This window comes from Carettochelys insculpta, chromosome 10, assembly GCF_033958435.1.
Source record: "Carettochelys insculpta isolate YL-2023 chromosome 10, ASM3395843v1, whole genome shotgun sequence".
Lineage (NCBI taxonomy): Eukaryota > Metazoa > Chordata > Testudines > Carettochelyidae > Carettochelys > Carettochelys insculpta.
In genome coordinates this window covers 46190171-46208778 of record NC_134146.1, presented here as the reverse complement: position 1 = coordinate 46208778, position 18608 = coordinate 46190171, and the positions used below count along the sequence as shown (strand labels likewise).

The 18608-nt window shown below is 63.6% G+C and overlaps 1 protein-coding gene and 1 non-coding gene across 14 annotated transcripts in view; both read left to right on the top strand.

The window, feature by feature from the left end:
• The window catches only part of EIF4G1 (eukaryotic translation initiation factor 4 gamma 1), a 42586-nt gene extending 31930 nt beyond the window's left edge, over window positions 1-10656 (top strand). For 4 of the 13 annotated variants that reach the window (XM_075004671.1, XM_075004668.1, XM_075004666.1 and 1 more), the window contains 20 exons: window positions 350-469; window positions 769-942; window positions 1244-1441; window positions 1715-1861; window positions 1971-2207; window positions 2586-2690; window positions 3548-3704; window positions 4070-4170; window positions 4808-4910; window positions 5045-5147; window positions 5590-5834; window positions 5912-6030; window positions 6173-6345; window positions 7330-7455; window positions 7549-7630; window positions 8104-8202; window positions 8374-8508; window positions 9028-9109; window positions 9353-9493; window positions 9639-10653. In XM_075004671.1, coding sequence (XP_074860772.1) covers window positions 350-469; window positions 769-942; window positions 1244-1441; window positions 1715-1861; window positions 1971-2207; window positions 2586-2690; window positions 3548-3704; window positions 4070-4170; window positions 4808-4910; window positions 5045-5147; window positions 5590-5834; window positions 5912-6030; window positions 6173-6345; window positions 7330-7455; window positions 7549-7630; window positions 8104-8202; window positions 8374-8508; window positions 9028-9109; window positions 9353-9493; window positions 9639-9820 — 2829 coding nt within the window. In that variant the 3' untranslated portion in view covers window positions 9821-10653. Of the gene's footprint in view, window positions 1-349; window positions 470-768; window positions 943-1243; window positions 1442-1714; window positions 1862-1970; window positions 2208-2585; window positions 2691-3547; window positions 3705-4069; window positions 4171-4807; window positions 4911-5044; window positions 5148-5589; window positions 5835-5911; window positions 6031-6172; window positions 6346-7329; window positions 7456-7548; window positions 7631-8103; window positions 8203-8373; window positions 8509-9027; window positions 9110-9352; window positions 9494-9638 lie in introns of all 13 variants that reach the window. The other 9 variants (XM_075004664.1, XM_075004658.1, XM_075004659.1 and 6 more) reach the window with 5 other exon arrangements.
• Window positions 515-590, top strand: LOC142018744 (small nucleolar RNA SNORD66). Its single transcript, XR_012646915.1, has one exon. It is a non-coding gene; the product is annotated as a small nucleolar RNA SNORD66 (small nucleolar RNA).
• Window positions 10657-18608: the final 7952 nt, after the last annotated feature.

Genomic DNA, 18608 nt, shown 5'->3' with positions numbered 1-18608 from the left:
TCTTCTCCCGCTCACCCTGTAGTTCTGTTCACTCCCTCGGGGGCCCCGGCACCAGCCGCTGTCGGAAGACGACGCTGGGCGTTGGGCCCCACCCAGACAGGCCATTCTCTGGGCAGTGCGATCTGGTCATTTCCCTGGCTGGATGCAGCTACCTGCCACAGGGCCCAGCCAGAGCCTGTGTCCTTGAGCCTGTTGGGCGCATGAGCTCGCGTCGGCGCCCATCCTGGCACACAGCGACCCTGCTCCCCTGGGACACGCTGAGGCCAGAGCTGCGGTGGGCGGGGCCTGACTCTGCCTTAGCCCTGCAGTCTGGGAATCCTCAGTGGCTTTTCCCCGCTTCTCGTTGTAGGTGAACAAAACGCCGCTGCGGCCGCTCGACCCGATCCGCCTGAGCGGGATGAACTGTGGCCCTGACTTCACCCCTTCCTTTGCCAACCTGGGCCGGCCAGCCATGGGCAGCCGGGGACCCGTAAGTGCTTCGAGGGTCGCCCACCTCGGCTGCCTCCCCACCCGCCTGCATGATGAGCTCCTGTTAGTGCCATCGTGTCTGGGCCACTGATGCTCCCTGATGGAACTGAGGATCTGAGCAGGCCCAGGAGCCTATGGCAGTGCTGCCGTTGGCCCAGCTGGCTTGTTCTCCCCTGGGGAGCCCCAGCTTGCGGGCTGGATATGGCCCTGCTGCCGGGGGTGTAAGCCCTGGGGCCGCCGGAGAGCGGGCTGGGGCCGAAGGGAAGGAAAACGTTGACGTCTCCCCTCCTTCCTCCTTAGCCCGCCGGGTTGGGGCCCCGCCGCTCGCAGCAGAGCCAGAGGAAGGAGCCCCGGAAAATCATTGCTACCGTCTCCCTGAACGAGGACATCAAACTCAACAAGGCGGAGAAGGCCTGGAAGCCTAGCAGCAAGCGGGCCGCCGAGGAGGAGGACCCCGACAATATCAAGACGCAGGTAGGGAGGAGCGTGGGCTGAGCCCCCTCGCTGGGCTGGGCTTGTGGGCTGCCAGGGGCTGCTGGGCTTTGCGGAAGGTGGCCATGGGTGGGGCCTCTGTGGGGGGAGGGAGGCAGTCTGGAGTGCAGGTGCCTTGTGGAGGGAAGGGCGCAGCATGCGGCCGTGTGGGGCTGCCGGGCTTTGCAGGGGGCGTCTGTAGGGGACGGCTGGGCTTCACGTGGGGAGCGAGGCGGCCCCTGGCTGCAGGGGCTCTGGGGCGGACGGCGTCGGCTCTCTCTGACTGTCTGGGGCGTCCCTGCAGGACCTCTTCCGGCGCGTGCGCAGCATCCTGAACAAGCTGACGCCACAGATGTTCCAGCAGCTGATGAAGCAGGTCACCGAGCTGTCCATCGACACAGAGGAGCGCCTCAAGGGAGTCATTGACCTCATCTTCGAGAAGGCCATCTCCGAGCCCAACTTCTCCGTCGCCTATGCCAACATGTGCCGTTGCCTTATGGGGGTGAGTGCCCTGAGGGCCTGGGCACCTCCCCGCCACTGCGAGCAGGGATTTGCTCTAACCTGCAGGGGGAACAGAGGCGCCGGGGTGGGGTTGTGAGGCGGCCGCGCTGTGGATGGACCCCACGAGTCCTGGCTCCCAGCGCTAATGGCTCAGGTGCCAGGCCCATGTGTAGGGCGGAGCTGGTGCCCCTCCCTGTGTTGGCCTGGGGCCGTGCTAGCAGTGGGTGCCAGGCCAGTGTCTCCCCCTCATCTTTGCGCCCGTCCCTCCCTGCAGCTGAAAGTCCCCACGACTGACAAGCCGACAGTGACTGTGAACTTCCGCAAGCTGCTGCTGAACCGCTGCCAGAAGGAGTTTGAGAAGGACAAGGATGACGATGAGATCTTTGAGAAGAAGCAGAAGGAGATGGACGAGGCTGCTACTGTGAGTGGGGCTGTTCCCAGGGGCAGGGGCCGAGGTCAGCGCCCCGTCTCGCTGGGAGGGGTGACTGAGGTTGGGCTGCCCTGTGTAAACCCTCCTCCCCTCCCCGCAGCCGGAGGAGAAGACCCGCCTGAAGGAGGAGCTGGACGAGGCCCGAGACAAGGCCCGGCGGCGTTCCCTGGGGAACATCAAGTTCATTGGGGAGCTCTTCAAGCTGAAGATGCTGACGGAGGCCATCATGCACGACTGCGTGGTGAAGCTGCTCAAAAACCACGACGAGGAGTCGCTCGAGTGCCTGTGCCGCCTGCTCACCACCATCGGCAAGGACCTGGACTTCGAGAAGGCCAAGGTAGCAGCCGCTCTGTGCCCTGTAGGTCGGGGACCAGGAGCCCCTAGGGCTGTAGGACATCGGGAGTTGCTCTCCTGTGCCATGCTTATCCAGCGCCCGGTTGCAGGGAGGGTGCAGCTGCTGCCTGCAGCGGTGTTGGAAAGGGTTAGGGGGTTTGTGTGGGGGGAGTCTGTGAGCAGTGGGGCCTGTCCAGCCTGAATGTTTCCCTGCTTCCCATTCACTCCTGCTCCCCAGGAGGGGGGTGAGCAACCGCCCAGGCAATCGGTGCCCTGGCAGGCATGGGCGGGGCGCGGCGCGGTGAGGCCCTGAGAGGCTTCTGTGCCTGGCGTGGGGAGTGCGTGGTGGTGACGGTGACGGTGACTGCCTCCCCTCCTGCAGCCCAGGATGGATCAGTACTTCAACCAGATGGAGAAGATCATTAAGGAGAAGAAAACATCCTCTCGAATTCGCTTCATGCTGCAGGATGTGATAGATCTCAGGCGGGTAAGGTGCCGGCTTCGCCCCGGATAGGCAGGTGGGACCTGGTGGGGTAAAATACCTGTGGCCCTGGGCAGGGGGTGCCAGCCCCACCGCTGTGTGCTAAGGATAGATGGGGGCAAGGCCCTAGTGGGTAGAGAACGTCCCCGCATCCCTGCTCCAAGATCTAGCCCTGCCCCTTGGAGAGACGCATGCCGCTGCCGGGTAAGGGGTGTGCCCCGCCCTCTTCCTGGTATACTTTGGAATCCAGGTCCGTCCCGGGACCTCTGATCCCCTGTCGTCGGGGTTCCAACATGGTTGGGCGTAGCCAGCTCTGTGGCCTCTGCCCTGGGCTGAGCCTGGGCTGTGGTTCCTTCTGGCAGCTGCTCGATGCAGGGAGGCTCCTGATTCTGAACCTCTCTGCGCCAAAGGCTGCTGCAGACCCTGACAGTCGGGCTTGGTGCGAGAGCAGCGCTGTGGCCCTCGAGCACACAGACCTGAGCCCCCTTGGTCGCTGATGGCTGGTCTCCCCGAGGCCACACCAAGTAGCCCCCCTCGGGAATGTGTGAGCAGTTTGCCCCCGGTACCCAGGCTGGGAGGAGGGCAGGAGGCTGCCTGGGCAGGAGAGCAGAGCTTGGAGGTTTGGGAAATCAGTGCTGGGCAGTGGGCCCTGGCCCTGAAGACAGGGAGCCCAGGCAGGATGTGGGTGGGGCTGTGTCTGTGCTGGGCGAGCCCCTGGTGGGGAAGCAGGATACTGGAGATTTGTGCCCTGCTGGGCCTTGCCAGTCCTGCTTGGGTGAGTAAGGCAGTGAGTAGACAGCCTGACCGACGGTCCCTCACGCAGCAACTGTAACCCTGGTCTCCATCCCCCACGTGCTTTGCAGAATAGCTGGGTGCCGCGACGAGGGGACCAGGGCCCTAAGACCATCGACCAGATCCACAAGGAGGCGGAGATGGAGGAGCACCGGGAGCACATCAAAGTGCAGCAGCTAATGTCGAAGCAGGACAAGAGGCGAGGGCCGCCTGGCTCCTCTTCAGGAGGTGAGGCCTGGGAGCACCTTGCAGAGTGACCAGACCTGGCCGGGGCTGTGGGCAAACTGTGCTGAAGGCTGGGATGGCGGGGGCGCTTCTGACCCAGCAGCCCCAGGCCTGTCGCATTTGTGGGCCAGTTTGAAGGGTTCCCCATCTCCGCACACCCAGCTGAAGCTCTGGGCGGTGGCTAACAGGCCTCACCCCAGCAAGCCACGCACCCACTGAGAAGCACGGTCCTGTGTGTGGGACATCTGTGTACTTGGTCCGGGAGGTACCTGAAGGTCGTGGCTCTGCCCTGTGTAGTGGGTCTTTATCTCTCCGTGGTGCTGGAGGTGGGCAGCCGGAGACGTCTTACCTGTCCGTGTACCATGCAGGTGGGCGAGCGAGCCAAGTTGCAGATGACGGCTGGAACACTGTCCCGATCAGCAAGGGCAACCGACCCATTGACACCAGCCGGATAACCAAGATCACAAAGGTAAGTGCGTGTGAGGGGGACGTGGGTGTTGCCCTGGGTTCCTGTGAACGGCCCTTGTCCTTAACCGTTGTAGAGCTTTGAAAAGCTGTTCATGGATAACCAACGCAGATGTCTGCAGACAGCTGGAATTGCAGGCCAGGAGACCGGTCAATTGCCCTACTCAGCCCAACGGGTGTTAGCTCTGCAACTCTGAGTGTTGGCATTACCTGCCCTGCTAGGGAGCGCCTTGAGAGCCAGGCCTGGGTCCTGTGCCCTGTCTAGGCTCCTGCCGGTAAAAGAATAGTGAGCCAGCTGCAGCATTGGCTGGGCTATTCCACTCTTAGCAAGCTGCTGCCGCCAAGGGATTAGAGCAGGGCTCAATGCAGCGGCTTTGCCTCGGGATCTAAGGCTGGCTTGATTCGGAGGCACGGGTTCCTGCCCGTCGGCGGCAGCAGCAGCAGCAGATCCTGGACGAGCAGCGTGGTTCTGCAAGCCCGGCTCCGGGTAGACACTGTCTGTCTGGCGAGGCCGTTGCCTGCGGAGGTCTGAGCCCTGTTGTGGGCCTCCTCGGCCCCGGCGTCTGCCGGCTCTCGCCCGCGGTGGGAGACTAGCCAAGGAACAACTTAAGCCAACTCCATCTTGGTTTCTCTCTTTGCAGCCTGGCTCCATTGACTCCAATAATCAGCTCTTCGCGCCTGGCGGGCGTCTGAGCTGGGGGAAGGGCAGCAGCGGGGGCTCTGGTGCCAAGCCTGCTGACTCAGGTACGCAGGCAGAGCCTGCTGGCTCCGGGCTGGGGGGGCAGCGAGGGGTTGGTGCTTGGGCGGCCTGCATCGGACGGGGGTAGGGGGGTGATGCCGGCCGTGCCCTGGCGCTGACTCCTCTGCTCTCCACCCAGCTGCTGATGCTGCCCGGCCAGCCACCAGCACCTTGAATCGCTTCTCAGCCCTGCAGCAGTCGACGCCAGCAGAGAGCCTGGATTCCCGGCGCGTGGTGCAGAGGTGAGTCCCTCCCGCCCCCGAGCCCGTTCGGCTGCAAGTTCCAGGTGATCTGCCCTGGCTGTGCTCAGCCCCGGGGGCAGCCCCCGCCCCAACGCCCAGCGAGGGGGATGCGCTTGGCCTGCAGTCCCAGGCCGGCGCTGTGCTCTGGAGAGGCCTAGAGCCGGGGGGTGCTGGCTGGAGACTCTGCCCCCTGCTGGTGCCACTCCCTCAGCCTTGGGGTGCGAGCGGCTCCTGGGTGAAGCCGGGCGGGATGGGCGGGGAGTGCTGTTCTCAGGGTCCGGGCGTCTCAGACAATCCAAGCTGCAGAGGCGGGGGTCTTCCAGCTGGCTCCCCGGAGGCGCTAGAGCTGCAGGGGATGGGGCCGTGGGGGGGCCGTGGCTCGTGCAGTCACCCGCAGGGGGTGCTCGGGTACGGGGGTGCGTCACCTGGGCCCCGCCCGCAGGAGCAGCTCCAGCCGGGACCGGTCGGAGAAGGCCGGCGAGCGAGGGGAGCGGCCGGAGAGGGGCGAGCGCTTGGAGCGCCCCGACAGGGGGGAGCGAGTGGACAGGAACAGGCCCCCTGTCACCAAGAGGAGCTACAGCAAGGAGCCGGAGGACAGGAGCCGGGAGCGCGAGAGGCAGGGAGCCCAGGAGGCCGTCCGGAAGGTGGCCAGTATGACGGAGGAGCGGGACAGGAGCAGGGAGCCAGGTGAGCCGTGGGGCCGGGCTGGGCGGTGCCCTCCACCCCCGCCCAGCCATGCCCATGGGGTCTCTCCCTCCCCGCAGCTAAGCGAGAGCCGGTGCCCCCTGCCGCTGCCCCGCCGAAGCCAGCGCTGACGGAGGAGGAGCTGGAGAAGAAGTCCAAGGCCATCATTGAGGAGTACCTGCATATCAACGACATGAAGGTGAGAACTGGGGCCCGGCAGGAGGCGCTGCTGGGGGGAGACGGGACTGGGGTGGTGCTGAGCCCCCTCCAGGGGGTGCTGCGGTGGGGGGGGGCGGGCAGGCTGGGGCCAGGGCCGGGCTGAGCCCTCTCTCGCCCCACAGGAGGCGCTGCAGTGCGTGCAGGAGCTGGGCTGCCCCTCCCAGCTCCACCTCTTCGTGCGGAACGGCATCGAGTCGACCCTGGAGAGGAGCATGATCGCCCGTGAGCACATGGGGCTGCTGCTGTACCAGCTGGTGAAGGCCGGCAGCCTGGCCAAGGAGCAGTACTACAAAGGGTACGGGGCCCCGGCCCCGGCTGGGGAGAAGTCTGGCCGTGCCCAGGTGGCTTGGAGCCCCGGCCCTGCCCCCAGGCTAGAGCTGGCCCATCACTAGACTCTGGGCCCAGCCTGCCGTGCCCCACACGTTGCTCTGGGGCCAGCGCTTGGCTGCGCCGCACGTGCCCATTGGCAGTGGAGGTGGGGGCGTGTCCATCCTGGCCACGCCCCCAGCACAACCCTGGCAGCTCCTGTTGGCCAGAAGCACCGGCCTCCAGTCGCAGCCCAAATCCTCTGCACCCCAACTTGGTTCATGTCCCTCTTCCAGCCCCTGCACCCCCCACCGCACCCCTCCCGGTCCTAACCCCCCTCCTGCATCCCAGGCCATAACCACCTCCCTCACCCGAGCTTCCTCCCTGTCCCCACACCCAGCCTCATCCAGACCCCGCACCTCCTCCATCAGTACCGTACTAGTGGGGCCCTCGACCAAACTTCCTGCCCACCCCTGGGGCTGGGAAAGGGGTCTGCAGCCTGGAGCTCGGAGCAGCACCCAGCTCTTTAAGGGCTTCTTTGTGGCTCCCGACGCTACAATTGCAAAGTGGGGGAGGGGCTTCGGATTATTTTTGGTAAACGGGCACATCTAAAAGCCTGGCGATGAACAGCTCCTCTAAATGGCGAACGCGAGGTGATCTCGCAGCGTTGGCGAGCTCCCCTTTAACGCGGGCAGTGCACTGGGGGCGTGCTCAGTTCAGAAACCAGGGGTTACCCAAAGCCTGGTTTGAGGTTCTCTGTGAAGGACCCTTTTGTATTCGCCTGCGGCGCGGCACTGGCGCATATTGCGTTTGAATGCAGAAAAGAAACGGCTGCTCTTGCTCTTTGGTTACTGACCCCTGGGCTGGGAGCCTGGCTGGTCCCGGGGTGGAGGTGGAGGTGGGGTTTGCCCCCTTGAGCTGGCAGCGCCCTGGGGCTGCCAGCTCTGAGCTGCCCGGCCTCTGCCACCCGCAGGGTGCAGGAGATTCTGGAGATTGCTGAGGACATGGAGATTGACATCCCGCACATCTGGCTCTACCTGGCTGAGCTGATCACCCCCATCCTGCGGGAGGGGGGCATCCCCATGGAGGAGCTCTTCAGGTGAGCTGTCCCTGTGCCGCTAGCTGCGGGGCCCTGCCCCCGGTGCAGGGCTGGCTGCCTCGGAGGGCTGACCCCTGTCTTTGTGCCCTGCAGAGAGGTCGCCAAGCCCCTGGTGCCCATTGGCAAGGCCAGCACCCTCCTGCTGGAGATCCTGGGCTTGCTATGCAAGGGAATGGTGAGTGATGGCCAGCTGGGCCCTGGGCCATGCCCCAGGCAGGGAGGGTTGGGTCTGTGTGTTACTCGTGGGCTGTGGCGCAGCACCCCCCCAGCCCCCGTCTCCTGTGGGGCTCCAGTGTGCGGCCTTGACCCCAACCCCAGCTTGGCACCTCCCATCTGGCGTTGGGGTGTGGCTTTGATTCCCCATCCCTCAGCACTGGGACGGGGCCTTCATCCAGTCTCCCCCCCGCCCCGGCCCTGGTTCCCTGCTCCGTGCTGCTGTGGGGCCATTCGGCCCGGAGGCTGCACCGCTGGACGAATGGGTCCTGGCTCTGGGCCCTCCCCAGCAGGCCTCTGCCGCGCAGCCCCCGGCTGCATCACACAGGGACGCGTCCGGCTGTGGGCACAGAAGGAGCTGAGGGTCTGCGCCCATCTCCTCCCTGCCTGGGAAGCCTGATGACAAGCGAGCGCCCCCCACCCGTTCCCTTGCAGAGCCACAAGAAGGCCGGGACACTGTGGCGAGAGGGTGGCCTGAGCTGGAAAGAGTTCCTGCCCGAGGACCAGGATGTGAACAAGTTTGTCACAGAGCAGGTGAGTGGGACTGAAGCCCCTGTGGGCCTGAGGAGGGGAAGGGCTGTGGGCAGGGGCACCGGCTGCCTGTGGGTCCGGCAGGGAGCGGTCCAGGGTGCCCCATTGCAGGCCGGATCCCCCAGCCTTGCTTCTCGGGGTGCAGCACCCCCTCACTGCCTTCTCCCACCCCAGAAAGTGGAGTACACGATGGGGGACAGCTCGGACACGCCCAGCCGCAAGGAGCTGACGGCCGAGGAGCTGTGCAAGCAGCTGGAGAAGCTGCTGAAGGAGAACTCTAACAACCAAAGAATATACGACTGGATCGAGGTGAGCCAGTTGCCCCCGGGTCTCTGTCCCAGGAGATTGGTGGCAGGACCATTGGCCAGGGCTACGCTGGGACAGACTATCCGGGGGAGGAAGGCCAGGGGGAGCCTCTGGGTACTTCTGGCCAGGATTCCCTGGAAGCTGAGCACGCGGGCGGCCACCCAGGAGGGAGTCAGGTGCTGCCCAGATTAGCAGAGCCCCTGCCGCCGCCAGCGTGTCTGTGGTGGTGCACACCACAAAACTTATTCTGCCTGGGGGCTAGAAATATTAGCAGGCGTCTTGCTTCAGGCCCAGGCTGCCAGTGTGGGGGACAGTGCAGGGGGCTCCAGGGTACTCCAGGCCCAGGTTCTTCCAGCAGGGGAGCAGGGTGGGATGCCCCAGGGTACTCCAGATGCAGTCTCTGCCAGTGGGAGACCAGGGGAGCGGGGCAGGGTTCCTGCTGTTCCAGGGTCACTGCTGCTGTTTGGGGTGGGGGCAGGTGTCTCCTCCTGCGGAGGGTCTGAAGTGTTCTCTCCCCACCAGGCCAACCTGAGCGAGCAGCAGGTCTCCTCCAATGTCTTCGTCAGAGCCCTGATGACCTCAGTGTGCCATTCGGCCATTGTCTGTAAGTGGGGGAGGAGGCAGTCCTGCCTAGTGGGAGGGGAGAGGCTCTTCTGGGACCCAGCCTGGTCCCCCGGGGTAGCCTGAGCCTGCCAGAACTCTGGCAGCTGGGAGGCGAGGGACTGGTGCCATATGCAGTGGGGAATCCCACTCCTTGGCCATTTTCCGCCTGTTGCGTCCGCGGGGTGGGAGGAGGCAGTCTGGGGCCCCGCCCCCTGCCTCTCTCACTCGCTGCCCTCCCCCACAGTCGAGAACCCTTTCCGGGTGGACACGGGAGTGATCAAGAACAGGGCCAAGCTGCTGCAGAAGTACGTGAGCGAGGAGCAGAAGGAGCTGCAGGCGCTGTACGCCCTACAGGCCCTGGTGGTGAAGCTGGATCAGCCACCCAGTGAGTGTCCGGGGCCCGGCTGCTGGCCCGGTGGGGGCTGGGGTCTCCAGGGAGGTGGCAGGGCTGGGGGAGAGGGGTCGGGCAGCTGGGGGCGGAGACGGCCATTCCTGCGTCCCCCTGATCCCCTCTCTCGCCCTCCCCGCAGACCTGCTCCGAATGTTCTTCGATGCCTTGTACGACGAGGACGTCATCAAGGAGGAAGCCTTCTACAAGTGGGAGTCAAGCAAGGACCCGGCCGAGCAGCAGGGCAAGGGCGTGGCCCTCAAGTCAGTGACAGCCTTCTTCACCTGGCTGCGGGAAGCCGAGGACGAGTCGGACAACAACTGAGCGGCAGGGCCAGGCCCCGCCGGCCGCCCTGAGGCCCGGACTCGTGCTAAGAGGCTGCGGGGAGCCGCCCTGCCTCCTGGACTCCTTCCTTTCCTTCTGTTTGTTTTTCGAGGCCTGTATTGGTTTGTGTCTGATAATAAATTGATGCTGAAGGAGGCAGGCACAGCTGCCAGGGCTCTGCTCAGCCCCAGCGCAGGGACGCCCGGATTGATGGCAGTGACGGGGCCAAACTCTGCAGGGTGCAAAGCACCAGAAACTTGTGTCTGTGGGGGGGCCGTCTCCCCCCCCCCCATTTATTGCTGAAATATAGAGAGATTATATATATATAAACTTCTACATTTGGTTTGGGGACAGGACTCTGCTCTCCCGCCCCCCGTCCCCGGATCACCGCCTGCACCACAAACCTGCCGGATGGTTTTTTATTTTCCAAAAAATCATTTCAGCCCCCTCCTCCCCGCCCCCCAAACCTCCCATCTCTGAGATCGGCTGGGGAGCTGCCAGGGCCGTTCCGGGCTGGGCTTCCAGCCCCCTCTGCGCCGGGGTGGCTATGCAGCTCTTTTGTTCCCCCCCTTCCCCCTCCCCCCGTTTAAGGCCACAATTGTGCGAGCTAATGAGCGGTGGCTTCATCTGCATCCCCTGTATTTATAGAGCGCCGGATGTTAACGAGCCGCACGCATAATTATTAAAACAAGGATTCAATTACCGGTCACGTGAATTTGTAAATAATTTTTTTTTTTTTTTTTTTTTGCTTTTCTTTATGGAGTATTTAATTGAAGATTTAAAGGCATCTTTTCACCTTAAACTGGAAATAAAAGAACATTGGTAAATAACACCGCGTGTACCCCTCTCGGATCCTGGCCCTGCGAGTGGCTCCAGGCTCGGTGCTTCCGGGCTGGCTAGGACTGGGCGAGTGACAGGCCGCCTGGGGCTGGTGCTGTTGGGTGAAGGCTCTGCTGCGGCCCCCTAACCGTCGCTCTGCTCGGGGCCGAAGGATCCCAAGCTGTCAGCGGTGCTGGCAGGAGTCCGAAGAGAGGCACTTGTGGACCTGGGCTGCAGGGAGATCCGGGACCTGACCGTGGCTCAGAAGTGCAGTGAAGACTAAAGGCTGTGGGGCGGACGCCGCCCTGGGGAAGCCGGGCTCCCCAAAGGACTGGCTGCTGTTTTTACTAGGGGGCAGGAAGCTTCACCAGCCGTGGGGAGGGGGCTTGACCCACTGGGCTGCCACGGCTCTGTGTGAGGGCTGGGGTGATGAGAGGTTGAGTGTACAGCCTGGAATGGGCGCGTGGACATCTAGGCTGACCTGGCGTAACACTGGGCATTAAATCTCACCCCCAAGCTGCCTGTCTTGGGCCCAGGGCCTTTGCTGGCTCTGGGCCCTCCACCCCCTGCTGCCTGGGGAGGCGGGGGGCACTGCCTGTGGGGCCTGGTGGTGGCTGTCCACCCCACTCCCGTTCAGCACAGAGGGCCTCACTCATTCAATGTGTGGGGTTTCCTGGGTCTCTGCTATGGCCTTCAGAGCCCTGGGGCGGTCTGGGCTGGTGAGCTCTGGGTGAGGCAAAGCCTGGTGTGGCTGGAGGCCTCTGGGGGATGTTGTGTGGGGGGAGGCTGAACCTCTGGACAGCTGAGCAAAGCCCCTTCCTTGGCAGTGGTGGCAGTCCCAGGGAGCCGTGTGGGATTGCTGTCCTGGGCAGCTGCCTCCGGCTGTTACCCTGGCTGGTGTGTGCACTTGGGCAGTGGGGAGAGAGTGGGGGGCTTGCTGGTGGGGGGGCAAGGTATGGGCTGTGGCCTGGGCCCTAGGGTTCTTCCCCTGTAGGGGATACTGGTGCTTGACCACCTGGCTGGGGCTGTGGAGCCCAGGGTCTTGGAGGGAGAGTACTGCCAGCTGGGGTTTTGTACTCGTGTGACGTTGAGCTATGAGGGCTTGTCCCTGGCTGGGTGGGGTTTGGTGTGGCCCCCCCCGCTGGCTGTGGAGACCTTGCTGCTGGTCCGGGGGCCGGAGGGATCGTGGACTAGTGTGGGGCAGGCTCTGAACCCTTATGGAGCTGGTTAGTAGCTGGGTGGGGCGTGGGAACTGCTGTCGGGGGGGAGGGAGGGATAAGACATGAAGGGGTTTGGAGGGGTAAGAGCAGTGGAAGGGTGGGGCCCCGTCGCAGCCTGAGTGAGCCAGGCCCAAAGGCAGGGCAGCTCTCGTGGCCAAGGAAGGGCTGGTGCTGGTGCCCCTGAGCAGTGCCAGCTCCCCGGGGCAGAGCTGGGCAGCCAGCTGAGGCCTGGGACCCCCTTGGAAAGGGCCCAGACCCTCCCCTGCAGTTGGATGTACCACCAGCACACGCCCCTCTGGCTGCCCCCCACTGGGGTGGGAATTAGCCCCTCTGACTCAGCTCCTGGGCACGGCAGGCTTGGGGCTGGAGCTGAGGCCAGTTATCTTCCTGCCCCCACTGTTCCCTTCACCCAGTGCCTTCCCTGAGCCGGCTCGGGGGTGTCAGGCAGCAGGGGAGGTTGGGCAGGGTCCTGGCTAGTCCAGGGGAGGGGGAGCGGCTGGTGTGGGCAGGCTGGGGCTGCAGGGAAGTGGACTGCCCTCAAGACGCTGGTGCCTGGTGGTCCTAACCCCGGCCCAGGCTGGGCTGAGCCCTGCGCACATGTCTGCCAGCTTTAAGGAACTCTCCCTAGCCCAGCCTGGGGCGGGTAGTGGGGGCTGGAATGTGCTGCATAGGGGCTGAGCAGCTTCGCGCCCCCCCGCAGTCACTCAGCAGGGCCCAAGTTTGCTGCCCTGTGATACAGCTCTGAGCCCCTTCCCTGCGCAACCCTCCCGCCAGCCTGCTCTGTGCTGGGCCCAGCAGGGAGCCTCGTGGCCCAGCCGGGCAGGGCAGTGGATACCTGGCTGTGTGCCCTGGCAGGCTGTGCTGGGCACAGGAGGGAGCAATCCCCGGGCTGGAGCTGCTGGGGGCTGAGCTGGGGGCCATGTTCCGGGGCTGCTGGCCGGCCCGGTTGCGTGTGTGGCCTGTGGGGGAGTACGCGTCTGTCCTAAATGCATCCCAAGGGGGCAGGAAGTTCTCCCCTCCCGCCCCTCGCCAGCAGGGCCGGGCAGCTGGGTCAGAGACTTTGGGTGGCTGGAGCAGGGTCCCCCGTGTGCTGAGCCTTCCCTCTGTGCCCCTGGAAGCAGCCTGGTCCTGCAGCCCTGGACCTTGAACCTCAGCCAGTGAGTGCAGCCAGACCCAGGCGCTCTCCATGCGGCACAAGGGGACCAGGCTGCCCCCCTGGTTACAGCAGCGCTGCTCCCAGTTCCTCCCTCCTGAGCAGGGAGTGCATCCAGCCGGCTCTGCCACCTCCACTCCAGGCAAGCCAAGGCTGGCGAATGCATGGGGGGGGGGGGTGGCCCAGCCCCCTGGAGCTGCACCTGGGTACACGGCAGAGTCTCTCCTGTAACTCCCCATGTCCCCTCCCCACCCCCCTGCAGACGTAAGGTCTCCTTCAGCTGCTCCCCTTCCCCGCACAGGGAGCGTGAGGTGTTGCAGTCCAGCTGCTGCCCCACCTGGCAGGCCACAGCCACAGCCCTGGCCAAGTCCTGTCCTGTCCCCCGGCAGAGCTGCACCTGTTGCAGAGCTCGTGTGGTGCGGGGCTCACCCGGAGGCCCAAAGCCAGTGGTGCTGTCCAGCCTGCCGCATGCTGGTGGCTGGAGCAAAGGCGGCCTCCAGAAATGCTGTCGGGGTGCTGAGACCAGTTTCCCCGGTGCTGCCTGCTTCGGGGCTGTGCTGGAATGTGGCCGGGGAGGCCCCAGCCTCGAGGCAGGGCATGGGTGGGCCTGAAGCTGCAGGCTGGTCTGAAGGGGTGAGTGGCTATGAAGCCCCAGGACCTCAGGCTGCTGGAGGAGCAGGGAGGCTGTAGGCTCAACCCTAGGGAACCACCCAAGGCAGAATGGGCTACGCGTGGGTGCTAGGATGCAGAAGGGGGAAGGGGGGCATGGTGCCCCCCAATCCAGCAAAGGACCAGGCCTGGCGGCTGCTTAGCAGGGAGCCTCATGGCAGTGGATACCTGGCTGTGTGCTGGGCACAGGAGGGAGCAGTCCCTGGGCTGGAGCTGCTGGGGGCTGAGCTCGGGGCCATGTTCCGGGGCTGGCTGGCCCGGTTGCGTGTGTGGCCTGTGGGGGAGTACGCTCTCCCCCAGGGCTCAGTCCCTCCCGGTGGCTGCATCCCTGAGCAGCGCCCCAAGGGAGAGCCTGAGGTAGCAGAGCGGATGGACCAGTCTGTTGCCCTCAGGAAAGCTCCGTCCTGCAGACCCAGCTGTGAGTCGGGCAACAGCAGCCCGCAGGCGACAGGGTGGCAGCTGGAGGTGAACCAGCGTGAGAGACGTCTTCCCCAAAGAAGATACACTGCAGCTGACGATCAAGTGCATCCAGCAGTTGTGTGGGTCCCTGGACCTCTGGGTACCACGGCTCCAGGCGTGCCCGGTGCCGTCACCGCCCACCTGGCTGCGTCGGAGGCCAGGCTCAGGGCCTGGCACTGCGAGGCCAGGGGAGGCGGTGAGGCACAGTCAGGGGAGCACGACCACACCAGCGGCTGTGGCAAGAAGTCTGTCTCCCCTGGAAGCAGGCGAGTGCCTGGTGCCACCTGGCTAGCACTGGGGCCAGTTCTGCCTTTGACGCGTTCCTGGGCAGGGGCCAGCCAGGCGTTAACGGGGGAGCCGGTCCCAGCTTAGCGGCTGAGCCAGAGCGCCGGGAGATCAACCAACTGAAATACTTGGCTGCCAAAAGCACCTAGTAGCCTTAATGGCACTTCCTCTGGGGAGTCACAGGGCACAGCAGGTACTGCCCAGAGCCCTGGCAAGCCGTGCCACCTGCCCCACAGTGCCCCCTTTTCCTGTGACAAGGCAGTGACCGGGGAGGGGGTAGCCTGGGAGGAGGACCAGCCAGTTAATCACGCAGCGAGCCTGGCAACTGCCCTTGCTAACCCCCTACTGTGCTGCTTCCTTGGCTGTCTCCTTCTCCGCTCTGCAGTGGTGGTGGTCAGGGCGGCGTTACCTGCCCCTTTTTTCCCCTTCCAAGTGCAGAATAAATTTTGTTACGTCCATCCGGGTGTGTGCAGCTGTACACCACCAGTAGTAAAACATGCTGCTGGCAGAAAGCGCGTCTCTCTGGGTGCGTTTAACTGCAGCCCTGCTCTGGCTGGCTCCACGGCCCTTTGCCCTTGTAGAGGGAGTCGCCATGCCTTGGCTCAGCCCCCGGCCAGCGGAGGCCGGGTCTGTGTCCATCTCCTTGTGGCTCAGAAGGCTGCTTTTGGAGCTGGCTGGTGTCTGGAGTTGCGGCCGGGGAGCCAATAGCAGCAGCCCGTCCCGGAGAAGCACCCGCTCGTAAGTTGTCGAGGTCCGGCTGTTACCGCCAAAGACCAAGGTGCCAGGGCTCCCAGCTGGGGTACAGTGGGCATGGATGCAGGAAGAGGTTTTCCTCGGGTGCAGCAATGTGACCTTCATCCGCCAGATGGCGATGGAGGCTCACGGTTCCTGGCAGCTGGCTGTGCGGGGTGCAGGACACTGGCCTTGGGGCACAAGCTCTTGTCTGATTTGCTAACCCCTACTGTGGTGCTGTGTAACAGGGCCCTCTGGCCCGCTCCTTCTCCACCCTGCAGCGGTGGTGGGTCAGGGGCAGCATCCCCTCTATTTTTTTTCCTGTTCCATGGGGAGAATAAATTTTGTTACATGCACCAAGGCCTGTGTGGATGTGCACCACCCACCCACACACGTGCGCGCTGCTGGCTGTGGACGCTCTGCCATTCATCTGGGCAGAATTTGACTCTTTCCGGGGTGGGCACCCAAGTGCTCAGCTTGCAGGGAATGCAGGTCAGGGGAGAAGGAGCCTCTTTCTCCAGCAGTGGAAGATCACCCCTGCCCCACAGCCGTGCTGTGGCTGAGCACTGACCCTCCCCACCCAGACAGCAGCTGGGCCTGTGCTTCATGTAGGTGAGTCGCAGCAGCGATGAGAGGTCCTGTCTTCCAGGCCGGCTCTGCCGCTGTTACTAGACGTCCCTCTCCTTCAGCTTTTAGTAGCCCTGGCCAGGATCAGGGCCCTGTTGCACCGGGTGCTGCATGTGTGCAAGAGGGGGAAGCCCTATTCTGAGCCCCATGCAGCCTGCACAGGCTAATGCCATATGGAAGGGCAGCGAAATGCGACGGGGGCCAAGCCGTAACTGTTTGCTTTAAGAATAAACACCCAGACCTGCAGGCGTAGTCCCCTAAGACGTGGCAACCGTGCTGCCAAAGCAGAGCCAGTCTGCTATTGTTCTAGCCGAGGGTTGTGTTGGCTGTGTGACGGGCAGCACTGATAGCGTTAGAGCAGCGGTGAAGCCTGTTTCATAACCCGTTCCAGTTTAACACTGATATTGGCTTAGTCTGTAGTACCCCAGAGCGGGTACTACAGCTCTGGGGGGGCCCTGAGATGCACTCAGTGGTGTTACTGGCTTCCCTTCCTGCGTCAGTTTTTTGCAGGGGTGTATGTGGTGTTATTGGCTTGTTACAGGAACTTCCAAGACCCGGCTGTAACTTCTGGCCTGAATGGGCACCAACCCTTGCGCCGGGCGGGCCAGGTGAGGTGTCTCATGACGGCTGGTGGTTCACTGACTTTGTTTGTGCTGCTGGGATGCACTAGTCCCTCGAGTTATGCAAGGGGTGTCTTCCAACGCACCCTTGTGTCACTCGGGGGGGGGGGGGGGGGGGACTTTTCTCCCCGGTGGAACACACGGTCTGTAGCCGGGGAGGCAGTAGGAGCACCTGGAGCGCCTGTCCACAAGTATGGCCTGGAGCTGGGGCGGGGCTGGGTCTGAAGAGTCGGGTGGAGTTGAGACAGAGCCGTGTGTGTGTGTGTGTGTGGAGCTGAGCTGAGCTGAGCTGGGGCTCTGTGTGTGTGTGTGTGTGTGTGTGTGGAGCTGAGCTGAGCTGGGGCTCTGTGTGTGTGGAGCTGAGCTGGGCTGGGGCTGGGGCTGGGGCTCTGTGTGTGTGTGTGTGTGTGTGTGTGGAGCTGGGCTGGCGCTGGGGCTCTGTGTGTGTGGAGCTGGGCTGGCGCTGGGGCTCTGTGTGTGTGGAGCTGAGCTGGGCTGGCGCTGGGGCTCTGTGTGTGTGTGGAGCTGAGCTGGGCTGGCGCTGGGGCTCTGTGTGTGTGTGTGTAGCTGAGCTGGGGCTTTGTGTGTGTGGAGCTGAGCTGGGCTGGCGCTGGGGCTCTGTGTGTGTGTGTGTGTGTGTGTGTGGAGCTGGGCTGGGGCTGGGGCTGGGGCTCTGTGTGTGTGTGTGTCTGCGGAGCTGAGCTGGGGCTGTGTGTGTGTGTGTGTGTGTGTGTGTGTGTGTGTGAGAGTGAGAGAGAGAGTGAATGAACCGGAGCAGGGGGTGCTGACCTGGGGGGCAGGCCATGGAGGGAGGACGAGCCAGGGGGCGGGGGGGGCGGGATTTGACCTCAGGTTGATGCAAGTTAAGCACAACTCGTGGTGGTGCATGTGGAGGGATTGCGGTACCGGTGTGTGACACTCTGAGCATGGTCCTGGGCTTGCATGAGGCAGGTTGTCGTGCTGGGAGCCACAGGACGAGGTGTGGTCACCCCCCAGCCAGGTGGCCATGGGCTGAACAAAGGATCAGCCCCACCCGAGTCCAATCCGCACGCCAGGAGGTTGGGCGTCATGTGGGAATGTGCCGAAGGCAGACTGCCCCAAAAGGGGTCGGGCGACCGGAGCGGGTGCCTCGCCATCGCGTGCGTGCTCAGAAGCCTGGGCCTGTGTGATGGGGTTCTGGGGTCTCCCAAGCTCTGCACCCTGTCCGCAGGCAGGAGAGTCTCTCACTCAGCAGGAAAACAGCAGGTTTATTAGCCGACAGGACACAGCATCGTACAGAGGAGTTAGTGCAGCAGGCAGAGACAGCCAGTCCAATCCATGTTGGGGAGAGGAGGCCCCGAGGGGCCCCCAGAGCTGGGGCCTGGCCCCCTCCTTTGTCTCTCTCCCTCAGCCCAGACTAACTGCTTCCAACTCCCAGTTCCAATTCAAACCCCTCAGGCTCCACCTCCTCCTTTGTCTGCAGTACAAAGGTGTTACCTGGTCATCAAGGTTACCCTCAGCAGGAGCCCCACACCCTGTGTGAGCCCCACACACACACAGGTATCCCCCACTCCATCACATCTCTCCCCCCTTCCAGACCGAACTGAGCGGGGTCACTCAACTGGTGACCTGGGGAAGTTCGGGACTCTCCCCTTGTGACAGGGCATCAGCTGTACCCTCTGTTCTCCCCTCGATGTGCACCACCTCCACGTCATAGTCCTGCTGGGGGAGGCTCCAAGTCAGGAGCTTGGTCTTGGCCCTTTTCATGTGATGCAGCCAGGCAAGTTCCTTTAGTTCCCTTGGGTTGGTTGGTCTCGCTGCTTCGGCCCCGGTCCGTCAGCGACGTTCTCAAGTCGGGCGGGCAGAGCCCATACAGATGCTGCAGCACCAACAGATCAAACAGGTCTTTTGTGGTCTGGGTCCTGCCCCATCTGACCACCAGTCCATACAGCTGCTCCAGCCAATGTCTGGAATTCAGTTACAGTCCAGTAACGGAAGGTACAAATGCTTCCGTCCTTGGCATTTAGCCAGACCACCACAATGGTTGTGTGCCTCAGTTTCCCCTTCCATGCCACACAATAGGTTTGGAATGTTCCGTCTCATGTGAGAGGTTGCAAGACTAGTTACAGGGAACAATGGTGACATTTCAGAGTTACAGACTCCTTTAGCATACAATTTATGCTTCTACATCAATGTCATCATGTCACATGGCTCTTTTCAAACAT